Source organism: Danio rerio, chromosome 8 (assembly GCF_052040795.2).
Source record: "Danio rerio strain M-AB ecotype USA chromosome 8, GRCz13ab, whole genome shotgun sequence".
In the NCBI taxonomy this organism is placed as follows: domain Eukaryota; kingdom Metazoa; phylum Chordata; class Actinopteri; order Cypriniformes; family Danionidae; genus Danio; species Danio rerio.
The window spans coordinates 50,087,934-50,104,358 of NC_141028.1; the positions used below are offsets into that span (position 1 = coordinate 50,087,934).

The 16,425-nt window shown below is 33.6% G+C and overlaps 1 protein-coding gene and 1 pseudogene across 3 annotated transcripts in view; one reads left to right on the forward strand and one right to left on the reverse strand.

Moving 5' to 3' along the window:
• Window positions 1–3,803: 3,803 nt before the first annotated feature.
• Window positions 3,804–16,425, reverse strand: part of mhc2d8.45b1 (major histocompatibility complex class II d8.45b1) — a 50,661-nt gene continuing 38,039 nt past the window's right edge. Inside the window, exons 2-6 of one of the 3 annotated variants that reach the window (XR_015497372.1) lie at window positions 8,834–9,021; window positions 8,353–8,695; window positions 8,161–8,274; window positions 5,842–8,050; window positions 3,804–5,501 (exon numbers count right to left, since the gene is read on the reverse strand). Coding sequence is in view for 2 of the 3 variants with exons in the window: in XM_087264056.1 (XP_087120182.1) it covers window positions 5,978–6,117; window positions 8,161–8,274; window positions 8,353–8,634; window positions 8,746–9,021; window positions 9,243–9,300 (870 nt within the window). In the remaining variant the exon portion in view is untranslated. Of the gene's footprint in view, window positions 5,502–5,690; window positions 8,051–8,160; window positions 8,275–8,352; window positions 8,696–8,745; window positions 9,022–9,242; window positions 9,443–16,425 lie in introns of those variants that run through there. The other 2 variants (XM_087264056.1, XM_087264055.1) reach the window with 2 other exon arrangements.
• On the forward strand, window positions 13,480–14,725 carry LOC147842831 (H-2 class II histocompatibility antigen, A-K alpha chain-like; annotated as a pseudogene).

Genomic DNA, 16,425 nt, shown 5'->3' on the forward strand with positions numbered 1-16,425 from the left:
AAGTAATTACAATTTATTACTTTAATTTTACGTAATTTTAAATGTACTTGAAAAACAGGAAAAATCACTGTAAATAATATGTCAATTTTTTTGTAAAAAAACAGACAAATTGCTGTAATTTGTCATAACTTATATAGTACATAAAATAACATTCAAGCCGTTAATTTACTGATAATGTTTGTACATTTTACAAACTTTTGAATATAATTTAAAAAAACAGAAAAATACTGTATAAATAATACTGTAATTTCCCTGTATAAAAAACACAAATGTCAGTAATTTGTCTTTAATAATAAAGTACCTAAAATGAAAGTCAAACGGTTAATTTAGAGAGATTGGTTGTCCTTTTACTAAGTTTTGAATATAATGTGAAATTACAAAAAATTACTGTAAAAAATTTAAGGATATTTTCTGTAAAATTAAGTTCTTTATTTACAGTGTAGGTTTTCATTAAGAGGGGCTTTAAAATATTTTTACAAAACATGGAAACCCTTGTTGAATTATATTGACACTATTGATCTTGAGGCAGAAGAGGAATAAAGGTTTTTTATTATGATTTTATTAATATTTATTTATTACTTTTTTAGTTAGTTTTTTTTTGTTGTTCATATTTTTATTTTATTATTATTTTTTTTTACATTTACTGTGTCATTTTATAACTATATTGTTTTTCTGATGGTCATTGGTTCTTAGTTGTGAAAAAGCAGAACAGTGTATTACTTATTTCTGTATGTATATTATGTTGTATCTGCACAAAAAGTTAATAAATATAGTTGGCAAAAAAGTGGAGTAACTGGAATATTTCCACTCACTTCTTCTGACATCTTCTATAGACTGAGACTGTGTCCACATAAACACCAGTGTTTTCAAAACCACTGCTTTTTCCACACAAAAACACAGCATCAGGTGACTGAAACCTGAACTTTCTGAAAACTCCAGCCAAGGTGAAGATTTTCAAAAACTCCAGTTCAAGACTTCACACTTAGCTGATGATTGATTATAAAGCTTGTTTGGCATGCTGTCCAGGGAGAGAGCCCTGAGCTCACAAGTTCCTCGAGCCCGGGGCTTTCTCCCGTTTGCAAGGCGAGAGGGGAGTTTGTGCTCGTAGATCTCGAGAACTCCCCTGCTGTAGTAGCTAATGAGCAGATAGTGATTGCTCTTAAGAGATAACTACTTTGAGCATGTCTATGGTGCTGATCTGGATTAGTCAATTAACTTAAGTTGCATGTTTTTGGATGGTGGGAGGAAAGAGGGGGGCCTGGGGAAAACCCACATGAGCATAGGGAGAACATGTAAAATCCGCACAGAAACATCAACTGGCTTAGTAATGTCTAGAAACAAAGATGTTCTTGCTGTGAGGCAACGGTGCTAACCACTGGGCCACCCATCTAGGAGAGGAGAGGAGAGGAGAGGAGAGGAGAGGAGAGGAGAGGAGAAGTAAGGGTGGAAGGGGGATTCTTCAAAATGATTGGAGTATGAAAGCTAGAGTATTTATAGTGGCTTAGGAATCATCTGATTGGTGAATCATAAATTAGATAATGCGAGGCCAGCCGCAAGCAATTATAAGCACGTGATCCTCTCGAAATTGATTTATAAATAATCTTCACTTAAAGTGTGGTTGTGTGGCCACTAAAACTGTTTTGGCTAATTATGTCAGCGTGCATGCTTGTCCTTTCTGGGGCCTGTTTCAGTAAGGAGGTTCAAACAACTCGGAGTTTAAACTTGAACTCTGAGTTGATTTACCGAGAGATTAAAGACTCTGAGTTTTCGGTTTCAGAATAGCTGATCTGAGTTGGGTCAATCAACTTTGAGTAGACCAACTCAGAGTTAAGCGCGCACACCGTGACAATAAAAAGACATTATCAATGGAGCGCAGATATTATGAGTGACCATGGCAACATCTTAAAAAAAGAGATCACCATTTCTTTCCCCAGCTGAACTTGATCTGCTCATGCAAAGTTTTAGCAAATATGAGTGTATATATTTAAAAAGAAGCAACCATCAGTGAAACAGAGACAGTTAGCCTGGGAAAACAGCTGCTCAAGTTAATGCGTATTTTTTTGTTTAAATTATTTAAACATTTAAGTATAATAAAATAAGTAATATAATGTGTGACGTTTATACTTTTTTCTAAACTTTTATACATGTTTATCAGTTTTAATAGATTTAACAGTGCACTTGTGTGTCTGCCTTTTTATTGATCAAGAGAGGTTGATATAACATTAAGAAACACTAGTGCTAAAAATAATTTTTAGACAGAATAATAATCCCATTAATCTAGTAACGGTACATGTCGAAGGTTAAGCTAAATATTTATGGAAAAAAGGACACGCCTTGTACGTGACTTTGTTCTGTGTGTGACAAAAATGTAGGCAATAGCTATATTTCCATCAAAATACAGGCTAACATAAATTTGTGCAAAACTGGAATAATGCCTAAAAGATGTGAATAAAGCAGCGTTTTTATCGAGTCAAAGAGAACACAATCGTCACTTCCTGATTAACTTGCGCCAAATATCAACAGTAAAAACAGAATTTACTGCGGTACGTAGAACAAGCTGCGTTAATGATTTTTTATTTAATACTTGCGCCTCAGAAGACACAATGAACACGTGGGGGCGTTTGAAGCCAGACGCGGCCGATCTTGACACGCTCCAGACGCTCGGAGGTAATTAATAGCCTATTATACACTAATACTGAAACAGTAAAGGCATTTTAGAATGACTAAAACAACATTTAAAATGTTCTACTGTGTGCTCAGTCAGCTGGTTTGTCCATTTACACACATTTTCATCATCATCTCTAACAAACTTTTTTTTAATGTACATACTGTAATTTGTTAAGTGCACTTCGTAGTTTTTGCACATCTTTTCTTATCAAATAAAAGTTTAACCTACTCAGATATGCAAATGTTTTATTATGAATATTTTCAAAAGTTATGTGAATCATGACGTTTCCATCAATCGTTTTTATGGGCATCTCCAAAATGAGCTCTAAAATAGGTGTGTGGAAATGTAAGACTAATGCGAGAAATACGCTTCATCTTTAAAAAAGGGGAGGAGACCGACAGAAACTCAGAGTTTAGAGAATAAAACCTGCTCCGGACCAGGTTAGATTCACAGAGTAAGTTACCACAGTAACTGACTCTGAGTTAAAGTTACCTTTCTTTTAGAAACAGGCTTGACTTACCCTGATTTCTTGAGTTTAACAAACCTGCCATTTTGAAACCGAAAACCCAGAGTTTCTGTCATTTCAGGGTTAAAATACTCTGAGTTTTCACTTAACCTCCTTTCTGAAACAGGCCCCTGATTGGTCAGGGTTTACACCAACCGTGAAAGACATGTTCAAGTCAAATTCATTGAATTTGCAGCAAACAAATCACACATTCTGCATTGCAGTAATCTGCCTTTGTTTTCATATTTGCATTGACTTCTAAGAAATTTACTCCGGCAAATACTTAAGCTGCCCTTCCACTGCACACAACATTTGGACTGTCGGAATACGCCCCTTGTAGCAGTTGCACAGAATTTTCAATTTTGTTGTGCACCATGGGAGAGAAGCTGTTCTCGCAGTGTCCGAAATAAAGAAGTTCAAAAGCAAGCTCTTTCATTCTTCACGCATTCACCATAGTTGAATGAATGAATATTAGACACTCATAGACCGCAAAAAAATTTTGGAAGGATTGTGGAGACAACATAAAAAAAATATATATATATTTTATTACTCATTTATGAATAGAAATTATTTTTTAATATAAACTTTTTACTGATTAAAAACAAAAAAAAACTACTATTTCTTCTCTCATGCACATGGATCAGCTTGGACAACACTGGAATATATCACATCCGGTCGGCCGGTCTTGCAGGAGCTCGTTCAAATATTTCAACGTATAAGCAGCTCAAATCAGATCCGAATTTTCGCATACGGAAATGATCGGAACTCCACGCAGCTCCTGGACTACTCTCCATTGGAAATGAATGACTTCCAGTCTGCCGCTTGTAATTTGTCGTGTGCATTGGAAAAGCGGCTTTAATTTTGAATTTAATATAAAAAAAATTACAGGCTTTTATCGCCGGTTTGGCATGTCCTTTTAATCACAGTGCATTTTTGTGTTTTTATGTTTTTTTTTTAAGTTTTATGGCAAGGAAAACTCCTTTCATAAAAGTACCTGTGTACCTGTACACATGGCCTGAGCAGCTAACTTGTGTGCCCGGGCTCATTCACATGATCTATGTATAAAGACATTGCAGAAGTTCAGGGGACCTGGAATGCAACACAAGTTTGTAATGCTTTAATATGTGTTTTTGCAATAAGACATGATTTTTTGTGACTTTTATTGGCCTGCTGCTCATGCTGTGTTTTAAATTAATATTCACGTTGGATTTATGTGTCTCAAACATTACATTTTTTGTTTTTCAGTTTTTGTTTTTCAAAGCTCGTTAGATCATTGAAATCCACCCCAGACACCTGTAATAGTTAATTAGGCTCACCTGACAAATTAGCTATTGTAATAGTTAATTTGTCAGGAGAGCCTAATTAAAGGAAAACTACTTAAGAAAGATGTTCAACATTAAGCTGCGGTCACACTGCACTTTTCACCCCATAGACTTCCATTCATATGCATGCGAATGCAGCAGACTGTTAACGCAAACTCATATGACCAGTTTTGTTTGTCACTGCGTTGCAGGTTCAAGCTTGGTGAACTCTGATGTGCGAAATCCTATCATGTGATTGCATGGGACCAATTTGTTACCTTGGAATTCTAAAATGATTTTGAGATCTTGAGCTCAAGATTTTGCATTCCATATAGCAAACAGTATGTGTGTAACAGTTCTCTTTCATACATTAACATGACAGAGACCCTAAATGTAAATTAACGAAGTTCTCTTAAATTTGCAAATTGGGGTAAAATATATAGGGCAAATGCAGATAGCCTTCAAATTCTAAACAGTGGAACACTTGGAATTATAATGTCTGGCAGATCATTAATTGAAGCATTACTTGTCAAAAAAATACAATCACAAATAAATATAAATTATGTTATAACACTATGTTGATGCTTGAGAAAGTAAAAGTTTAGCTTTTTTAACATTTATTTAATGGTTTAAGATGAATATTTTCAAATTGAGCATGCAAGGCTGTGCTAAATATTTTACCCAGTGCAGCTGTTAATTTTATGTAATTTAATATGGTTATTTTTATTGGATTTTAAGCTTTATATGAACTATTGAATTATATACCCCATGAATTACATTAAGTATTTGGGCTTCAAGGCTTAGTATCAAATTTAAGACTTTAAAAGAAAACAGACAATGAACAAATAATTTTAATAAACAAACAATAAACAGAACACTGATCCTGCTTGGTCCTCGTGTGGGCATTTGAAATGCGGGTTGGCTCAAAAAAAGAACCTTATAGAGCCAAGCTAGAGTTTGACTTAGTATAGATAAAAGTTTATTAAAATAATTTTTTTTTAAATAAAAAGTTTTAAAATGTATGCAACTTATATATATAAAAAAATCACAATGTAAAAAAGTTGTCATTTAATAAGAATATGTGAATAACTCGGATAGAACCTTATAATTCTAAGGTGGCGAATAGAAGATCAAGACATGACCTCTCTAGGCAGAAATGTAAAATATGGCAATTGCTTTTCTTTTTAATGTCTAACCATTTTGTTTAGTCCTGCCTCTTTTCGCAGTGCCATACAACAGAATGTCACAAGCTCAAACTCTAACGTGACAGCAGCTTTATTAAGCAAGACATGTTTCAAGCAATATGGGAAAGAAAATAACAACAAAAAACATAAAACATTGCAAGGACTTGGACTAGGTATGAAAACATTAGATATTTTACAAAAACGTAAGTGTGATCATCTACTGTGATGAGATTTGTGACTGATTCAGACAGACAGTGCACATCAATTCAGGAGGAGGAAGGTATCTGCCAGACAAATTCATAAGATTAAGAGAGCAAGATTAGATTAAAATGCTATTGCAAAGCAGCAAACCGATATTTGAAGCTGCTGGTGCCTCTGTAAAAGAGAAATGGTGTGGCCACCATTCTCCCCTGAGCTCAACCCTATTGAGAAGCTTTGGAGCATCCTCAATCAAAAGATCTATGGGATGGGAGGCAGTTAGCATCAAACTAGCAGCCCTGTCAGGCTATTCCAACATCCTGAAAAGAAATTTAAGCAGAAAAAAAAGCCTCACAAATTCAATGGATACATGAATTGGGAAGGTGGTACAAAATGTGCCCTATGTTAACATATAACGCTCTTTTGTTGATGTTTTTGATTTGAAAAAGCTTTTGATTTCAGTAAACATGACCTCTTAATACTGCAAATTCAACAAATGTTTTCAGTTTTTTACAACTTATAAAATGTTTTCAAATGCTATTGTGCATCATAATTTGACATGGTGCATTTTTGTAAACAAATGCTGTTATTGCTGGGAGTTTCGTTCAATAAAATTTGAATTATTCTCCTCACGTCTGACTCTCTCTAAGGACTTAGATTTGTACTAAATTAAAATTAACTTGTGTAAAATTAAAAATGTCTTATTAGAAAAATCTGAGATAAATATCTTTATTCATTTTCTTTTTGGCTTAGTCCCTTAATTAATTTGGGGTTGCCACAAAGGAATGAACCGACAACTTATCCAGCATATGTTTTACGCAGCGGATGCCCTTCCAACTGCAACCCATTACTGGGAAACACCCATACACACCCATTCACACACATACACTACGGACAATTTTAGCATACCCAATTCCCCTATACCACATATTTTTTGGACTTGTGAGGGAAACTGGAGCACCAGAAGGAAACCTACAGGAACACGGGTAGAACATGCAAACTCCACACAGAAATGACAACTGACCCAGCTGAGGCTCAAACCAGCACCCTTCTTGCTGTGAGGTAATCATGCTACCAACTGTGCTGCACATGCAGAAAAATATCATTTTCAAACAGTGCATTTTTGTTGTTTACAAACAGGTAAGTTTACTGTGTGGGTTTAGGTTGCTGTAAACCACTACATAAAGAACAAATGATTCATGTTTTTCAAAAACATGCAAACCATTTTAAGGGATGCATAATGCAAACAACCAAAAGCATTTGAGGATATCACTCATTTTAAAAGAGGTACATGGTACAAAGGGGTACAAAGAACATCAAAAAGCAACAAGAAAGGGTCTTGAACAAGCAAGAGTGAAAATGTCTTGTCTCTGTTGTTTTGTGTTGAGTTTTACCCTGTCCTCCATCTACTGTTTTCCTCCTCTGTGTTTTGTGCTGCACCCTCATTTGCTCCCTTGGTTAACCCTGTTAGTTGCCTCAGTTATCCACTGTCTCCTTCTCAGCCTTTTAATTCTTGTGTTTATAAGCATTTTTTTCAGTTGTCCATCATTGTTTGTATGTGTGTGCAGTGCATGTTACTTATGTCTACCCTAAGTTTTTGCTGAGCTACAATCTTTTTTTTTTGTCATGTTTTGATTTCAGCTAAAGTCTAATTACAGTTTGGTTTGCTTACAAGGTTGTCTTTAAGCATTTTTGGCTTGGTGGAAATGCAATACAGTCTCTTCTTTTTAAAAACCAAATATGTTTGGCTGGTGAACAGGTGGACACAAAATGTACATTTAAAGGAAAAACAACATAAATCATCATAATGTATTTGAAAGTTTGAGTATTGTCATCTCCAAAAACATTGTCAAGTACAGTGTAGAGTACAATGTCAAGTTCTAGAGTGTATACGTAATAATATCTGAAATCTACATTAGAATTACATCATAAATCAAGTCAAGTAACAAAACATTAATCTTCAATAATCTATTTTAAGAGTTTGTCACCTTTGAATTGACAGGTGAGAAAACATTAATATTAACAAATCAAGAGATGAAGCATGTGATTGACGCAGGACACTCCACCTATTCAATCAGTGGATCTCTCAGATGATCTGGAGGTTATTTTTAAGTATCAAATGTCACAGCCTACTGCAGTTCAGTGTCGTTTATTGTTTCCATTGGAAGTAAACAAACCGGAAGTCTGTAAAAGCCTGTAGGCAGCAAGAAAACAACATTTCCAAGATCTCAGTTATAAATTACAGATAATGTAGATTTTATTACACTACCAGTCAAAAAAGTCTGTTTTACATTAAACACTAACCTGTTTGTTTTCTTTTATAATAGATCACCCCTGCAGCTGCTGTAAAGATCCCCATCAGCAGCCCCACAGCCCCAAGAATGATCTTAGATCTTTCAGTCTCGGGGAGAGAAGGATCTGTAAAATGAAAGACGGTTGATAAATACGTCCAGGCTGATTCTTGACACATTAAATTCACCATAACTGTGTTCTTACCCCAGTAATAGATCATGGGTTTATGGAAGCTGGCATGATCCACCACACAGGAGATCTTCTCTCCAGGTTGAGGAAAATATTCCAGGTGGGAGTGAATCTGATAATACCAGTCTCCATCAGCCATCTCCTCAATGGACGTCACATCAGCTGTAACCTTTTTATCATTCCTCATCCACGTCAGTTTGATGGCTTTGGGATAAAAGTCATAGGCACTGCACACCAGGAAAGCTTTCTGATTGCCTTTAGCTTCAGTAACTGACCGAATAATGACTTCTGGTTTCACTGTAGAAGTGAATAAAATTAGACATGAATCAAATTTAACCAAAATATCAATAATACCAGTCTATAAATGGCCTTCTTAACTTAAAGTGGACAAATGAATAGGTCTTCCACCTGTCACATGATTCAGCATTCCATCAGAGATTAGTGCCTTAGCAATTTTTTTGCAGTTGTCAATCCCAAACTCAGCCAGGACTAGCACAAATGTGTTATTTTTATAGTTTTCAACAAATTTCTCTCCAAATTCAGTGTAGCCAACAATTTTCTGATCAGTACTGTTGTATCTAATGTATTCAATCTTGTTGAAGATGAATGAGAAGATGAGCTCAACTTTCTTTGTAGAGCTCAGTACTCGACATTGACTTTGAAGATAGCCGTAATTTCCACATACTGAAAAATAACAAAGATAGACAAAAATGTGTTTGCAAAAAAGAAAACATAACAATATTGCACCTTCAATTAAAAATTAAACAGAAATAAAAAAGAAATTCACAGCAGAATATATTTTTAGCAGATTAGAGTGCAACACTTTTTAAAGAAAAGTTAACTTTAAAGAAGTAATTTGTTGTTCAGGTGAATCATTTAACACACATGCATTTTGTATGTCTTACCTTTTTCCAATAAAGCAGACAAAATCATTGCCAGACATGCAACACGACTGAACTGCATTTTGTTGTTCTGTATGCTGATACTTTTGTCTGGCTACAGTAACTTGATGCAACACTGGCATATTTGTTGTCGGTCAATTGTGTGCCTGTAAATTTGCTTTGCAAAATATGTTGATCACATGCACATTATTTACTCCTGCTTCTGTTTAGCACACTGATCCATCAGAAATAACTGTAAAACATGTCTGTTTTCCTCTGTCTTTACAAATAAATCAGAATGATAAATTAAAGAATATATAAAATCCTGTTTAAAGAGATTTAATCCTTTCTAAAGGCCAGTAACAGAGTACATGTGCAGTGACTGAGACATCACTTGTTAATTTTGAACAGTCAGTCAGCAAAAAAAATAAAAAAATAAATTTTAACTTAAAGGTTTACAGATCTTTATTGGATAGTGTTTTTCATGCAAGTCCAGTAAACCAAAAACATTTATTGTACATACTCCTGTGGTAAGAAGTAAAATGAAATACAAAGTGTGTGTGTTTTTCAGTGAAGTAATTCTAATTGCAATAATATCCATGACTTGTTTTAAAAAAATTGTTTGCTTGCTTGCAATATACACTATTCAAATTGATAAATGCTAAATTAATACCACAACCCGCATGGGATAAAATGTACCCACGTCTGTTTTTGAATTGGGCATAACAGATTTTCAGTGTATTCAAGTCACTCAGTTATTGATTTTTACTAATAACCTGTGTTATTTACAACCCGTGTTAGTAATTTTCTGTTTAAAAATTGGGTATATCAAATACCAGAACCTGTACAACACAGAGGACTTGAGGTCCGCTATGAGAGAAACTTGAACTTCATTCTCTCAGCAGTGCCACAAACTGATCGCCGCGCATGCCCCGTTGAGTAATTTATGCACATGAAGCTACCAACCAAGTATTGAGTGTTGTACATGCTCATACATTTCAGTAGTCCAACATTTTTAAAAATTCTCTTTTTATTGGTCTTAAATAATATAAAACATTTCTGAGATAATGAATTTGGGGTTTTTATGTGAGCTATAATCATCAAAAATAAAAAGATATAAACTTTTGAAATATATCAGGGGTTACAGTAATGCAATGGATTAACTGTAAAAAGAGTTCAGTCAAGTTGAGGTCAGGACTCTGTGCAAGCCACTGAAGTTTATCAACACCAAACTTTTTTACTGATGAAAATAATGTGCAAGGCACTCAAAAATTAGTAAAAGGTTAATTGACAATAACGTCTGCATTAAATTAATTAATGTGTAATCAGTATATTGGTCACACTTTACAATAAGGTTCATTAGTTAATGTTAATTAATGCAGTTATTAACATGAACAAACAATGAACAATACATTTACTGCTGTATTTGTTCATGTTAGTAAATATTAGTTAATGAAAATACAGTAGTTCATCGTTAGTTCATGGTAACTCATGGTGCATTAACTAATGTTAAGAAGCATGGACTTGGATGTTAATAATGCATTAGTAAATGTTCAATTATGATTAATAAATGCTGTACATGTGTTGTTCATGATTATTTCATGTTAGTAAATGCATTAACTAATGAACCTTATTGTAAAGTGTTACCAATATATTAACAAGTAATAAAGTTTAAAGTGTAATATATGATATCAATCTTTATTAAATAGTGTATGGTTTCACTTTTTTAATTTAATTACTAAAATAAATCAACTTTCTATTGCTGCTGTATATTGATAAACACTGTAAGGTCAAATGTACCCATATGTAGTGCCTTTGAATATAAGCTGTGAATTTTTACTGTTAAATGCATACTGTTTTTCAAATACTTGATATCAGGTGCAGTAGTCACCAGCGTCATTTAAAAATTAATCAGTTGAAATGAAATAACTGGTCACTTCCTCACCTTTGTTTTATTGTTTTGGAAAACAATATGTAGGAGAACTTAAAGGGGAAAAACTGAGATGGTTTTATTTTTAACAGGTTTTGTATGAAACTTAATTAAAGGTGCATTTGCATGTAAAAGGACAAACTGAATTTCCCCTTTTCCCCGATGTCATTGGTGTTGCATCTTGAATAAATTATTTTAAACAGAGTCACTGTGCTTATCCTTACAGCAATGAGACTGGAAAAATATTTACAGATTAATGAGGGAATGTATGCATTAATTTGAGAAAAAACTTTCTCTGTTTTTTGAGAAAAAACTAGTCCAATTTTCCTCTCATCAGTTAAGTTTGTAAACAAGAACAATTTTATCTTAATTTGATTTTTTTTTTTAAGATCTTAACTAATAAACACAAAGAGTCGCTTGAGAGTCTCGCTGTTTAGAAATTACCAATGTTCAATTTATTGTAATTTTTTCAGTTTTACTATTTTTATCTAATTTTGGGGGATAATTTTATTAACAGGATAAACAAAAACTCAAACCATTAAATATAATCGTCTTGCCACTGGGGCTGTTTTTATTAGCACTGACTCTGACGTATTTGTTTTTCTGTCATCATGCACTTCCAAGTAAATTTGCCTTGCAAAACCTGCTGTATCAAATCCAAGCTCCTTAGTTCCAACAAATATTCTCACTTATGTCTTGCACGAATACGTCTGTTGTTTTAAAATGAATCATATACATAAAATAAGTAAAATTTTAGAAAAATTATCTGGTCAAATGTGTTTGTGTAAATGAAGAAACATCCAAGAACGGCTTGTCTTACATGTGTTTTTAAACGAAAAATTATTTTTTCTGTTTTTAGCCATAGGCCACTGATAAGATCAAATGTGTAAACATGATGAAATCAAAATAATAAAAATATAAATATTACAGCACATTTAAACACACGTGCTTTTAATACACAAAAACCGTCTCTTTGCGCCCTCTAGTGATGAGTTCAATGATTTTTTTCTTCCCTGTACAAATAAACATTTACCATTTGACAAATGACTTTAAAGGGGTAAAAATCCTGTAAACTTTTTTAATAAATAACAAATATTTAACACATTTAATCACAAATTATTGTCTTGATATGGGACATTCTACCAGAAACATACAATTTCACGTATAAAAAATGTGACAGGGTCTGACCTTTAAGCTTGTCCTCAGAAAATTATACAAAAGTTGACATAAGATCATACAGTTCAATGATAGAGCGCATCCATGATGTCACTTCCGAGTCATAATCTTAAAGGTTTATTGCACGCATTTTATGATAAATTTAATGCAAATGTGACAGGACTGACAGAAACATGAGGACAATTGTCAGTTTATTTGTATTATATATTTATTTGTTAAATTTATTTATAAGTTCATGTTTTTGATCAACTAGCGTGAAAAACACACTAAACTAAACAACATTTTTTTTCTAAAAAACAGTTTTTAGCATACCAAAACTATTTAAGCTGTAGGTTCAATTGGCGGAGGACAAGGACAATAACAGGATTTGTACATTTCTAAAGGGTTTTTATCTGAGAACCAAATGAATGAAAACATTTGTTTTACAGAACAGCTCACAGAAATCAGTCCGTTTTAGAAATTTCTGGTATGCATTGTTTTTTATTCACTGTATTAATGTTTTTGTTTCAGGGACAGATAATACGCTTCTGGTGGAATGTCCCATGATTATTATCCTGACAATTTGTCACCATGCTGTTTATACTTTCAGGAATTTTAATATACCCTAAACTTATTAACACAAAAGAATAACACACACGGTGTCACACATAACTAGGGCCAGACAGAATCTTCCGACATTTTTTTATATTTCTGGAGAATTTAGTAAAAAAAAAAATAAAATCAGTGGACTTATGCGGAATTTTTTTAGGTTTTTCATAACCAAAAACTTTATATATTAAATCAACAAATAATACATTTTTAAATTGAATTTAATGTTTACAATACAAACCCAATTAGATCAACCTACTTGGTAAACAAAGCAAGTCTCTCATGATAAATCTCATAAAAGACAGAACCATATTACATTACAAACTGTATTGTAAATAAATCATATGAACATTTTAATATTATTATTATTATTATTACATCACAATAATATTAGTGAATTGAATTTAAAAACTTAATAAATATAAATGAACACACATTTAAATGAAAAGACTCAATAGTGAGCTAAAAATTTGCGGAAATCTGGACGTACAGATTCTGTGTGGGCCTACACATAACAAATAACACATGTGATGTCACAGCTTCAGATTAGATCAAACAGGAATTTCCAGTTTATGACTGACCACAGTGGCAAACTGTAGGATTCAACTGCTCTGACTAGACTTCTGTCATCAAACATGCTTAAAACATTTTGTGGAATATCATTTTTTATTTGCTGTTTGATTTATACTGAAGGCCAAAGTAAGTGAAATCTTCAAGTGAAACCTGTTGTGCAATTTGTAATTTATGTAAATGTAATGTAAAAAGCAACAAATTTATTATGAATATTTTATTGTAAATATATTAATTCTAAAAATTACAGTATTTGTATACTTTTTGTAATAGTTATTTTTAAACAATTGCTTCATTATGGATGAGAGATGCAATATTGTGTAGATACTATGCATTTCTGAACTTCTGAAACCTTTAGGTCACAGGTGTCAAACTCAGTTCCAAAAGGGCCGCAGCTCTGCACAGTTTAGTTCCAACCCTAATTAAACACACCTGATCAAACTAATTGAGTCTTTCAGGCTTGTTTGAAACCTACAGGTAAGTGTGTTGGAGCAGAGTTGGAACTAAACTGCGCAGGGCTTCGACCCTCCAGGAATTGAGTTTGACACCCCTGCTTTAGGTTATCCTGAATTTGGCTTCATAGAAACATGTAGTCGATCATCATATGATAAAATTGTCTTCAATTTTGATACTGAAGAGGCTGCATACATAGACATAAAAGAGGAAAAACTAGTTTGAACATTTTTCACTGCTAGTTCCATACGAAGGATCTGTAATGTCCAAATATTTTTCAGATAAAACTCAAACACAGAAAATGATTATTTATTTATTTAAAAAAAAAGACATATTATTATCTTCCAGAACCTCCTTGAACCTCAGTTTACCCCCGACATGATGTGAAATTAAATGTCAAGAACACTCTGATCTGTCATGTGACTGGATTCTTCCCTCCGCCGGTCAGAGTCTTGTGGACCAAGAACAATGTGAATGTGACAGACGGATCAACCATCAGCAGATATTATCCTAACAAAGATGGCACAATGAATGTCTTTTCTCGACTGAGCTTCATTGCAGAGGAAGGAGACATTTACAGCTGTTCAGTGGAGCACAAAGCTCTTCAGCAACCTCAGACCAGAACATGCAGCGAGTGTTTATTTAACATTCACATGTAATCGCTTATAAAACACATAAATGTTTGTGTGTGTTGTGTGCAGATGTGGAGGTACAGCAGCCCAGCATTGGTCCATCTGTGTTCTGTGGAGTTGGTCTGGCTATGAAAATGAAAAATGTCTATGTAGACTAGTTGTTCACTTCTAGTGTACTACTGTTGTATTTATAGTAAATTTAAAAGTCTACACTTGTATACTAAACTTTGGTCAATTTAGTCACAAGTGATATTCAAGAAGTATACTTACATGTAAACTACTAGACATACTAGTACTATACGTAGATGCAAATACATGAAGTGTGCTTAAAATACACAACGAAAACACACATTTTACATTACTTAAATATTAATAAAAATGAGCCTAAAGTAAACTTTTGGTAACACTTTATTTTGATGGTCCATTTGAGTTTTAGTAGATTGTCTGCTTATCTGCTGATGCTGCTCCTTCAACAAACGTTTACCTGACTATAAGAAACTTTGCAAGTACATGTCAACTTAAACTAACCCCAACCAAACAGTTTACTTATAAATCTAATGAGAATTAGTTGGCATGTCTATGCAATGTAACTTTAATTCAACAAACGGACCATCAAAATAAAGTGTGACCATATTTTTTGGAAGGGTTTCAGTGATCTCTTTAAAAACAAGTTTCAGTTTGTTTTCTGTCACATGACTATTTCCTATAAACTGAGCTGATGCCAGTCTGGCAGTGAATTCAGAATGGCTTGCAAGTGCTTGTTGGCACGGTGTCTGCACTGGTTCCCCCGTGATCCTGACAGAGCTCGATTGTGGCTTCAGGCAGTGGGTTGTCCATCAACTCTGGACACAACAAGAAAGTTTGCGTTTAACAAGACTTTTTCCAGAAAAAGCTCTTATAGATACAAGGAGGACTTTGGCATTTCCCCTGATGCTAATCTCAAAGGAGAAGATGCTTTACGGAGTCTTAAAGGCTTTTCCACTCTGACAGAATACCCAGTGAGTATATCAAAACAAAACCATGTTATCACATCTTGTTGTACTCTTTTTAATTAAAGCTGAAATATTGGTTCATTATTAATAATGAGATGGTTAAAGACCTGTTTAAAGATTTATTTTTCTTTCAGTTTCACTTGAGCTGTTTGCAAGAGATACTGGAATTCTGCCCACTGACAGCAGGTGAAGGAGGTAGTCTAAATATGGTCATTGGTGAGATGACTTTATTTTGATGGCCACAAGCAGCCGCTGTTCTTGGTTCATCAGATTAAAAAATGTGTTTTCAGAGACCTAAGTTCTGCAGTTCGAATCGTAGAGCATTATGTAATGCACAAATGTTAATGTGCTTGTGTTGTTTTTGTTGTTGTAATTAATGTTAATAAATGTTATTAGAAAGTTATACCTATGTTTTATAGTGAAGAAGTGAACAAACAGTATGTTGGTTATTTAGTATAAAAGAATAAATATGATTAAAGATCATGTTCCATGAAGATATTTGGTAAATTTTCTGCTGTAAATGTGTCAAACCCCAATTTTTATTAATAATGTGAAAATGTGATTTTTTTGAAGATTGTGCAGACTAATGATGGTTAAATCAAAGCTCATAATTATCCAGTGATTTAAAAAAATCTATAACTGACAATACTAAAAGTGCTTAAAACCATATAATTAACAGTCAGGACAAACCAATCACCAATGGGGGAATAAATTAACATTGATTGATTATTACTCAGTTGCATGTATATGTATTCTTTTGTCCATGATTTACATATGGTTGTTGTGATCAGTGGGTTACTGGCTGTTAATAAACTTTTATTTCTGCAAACTTTGGAGTGGTCTCTTACTGTTATATGCTGCACAGA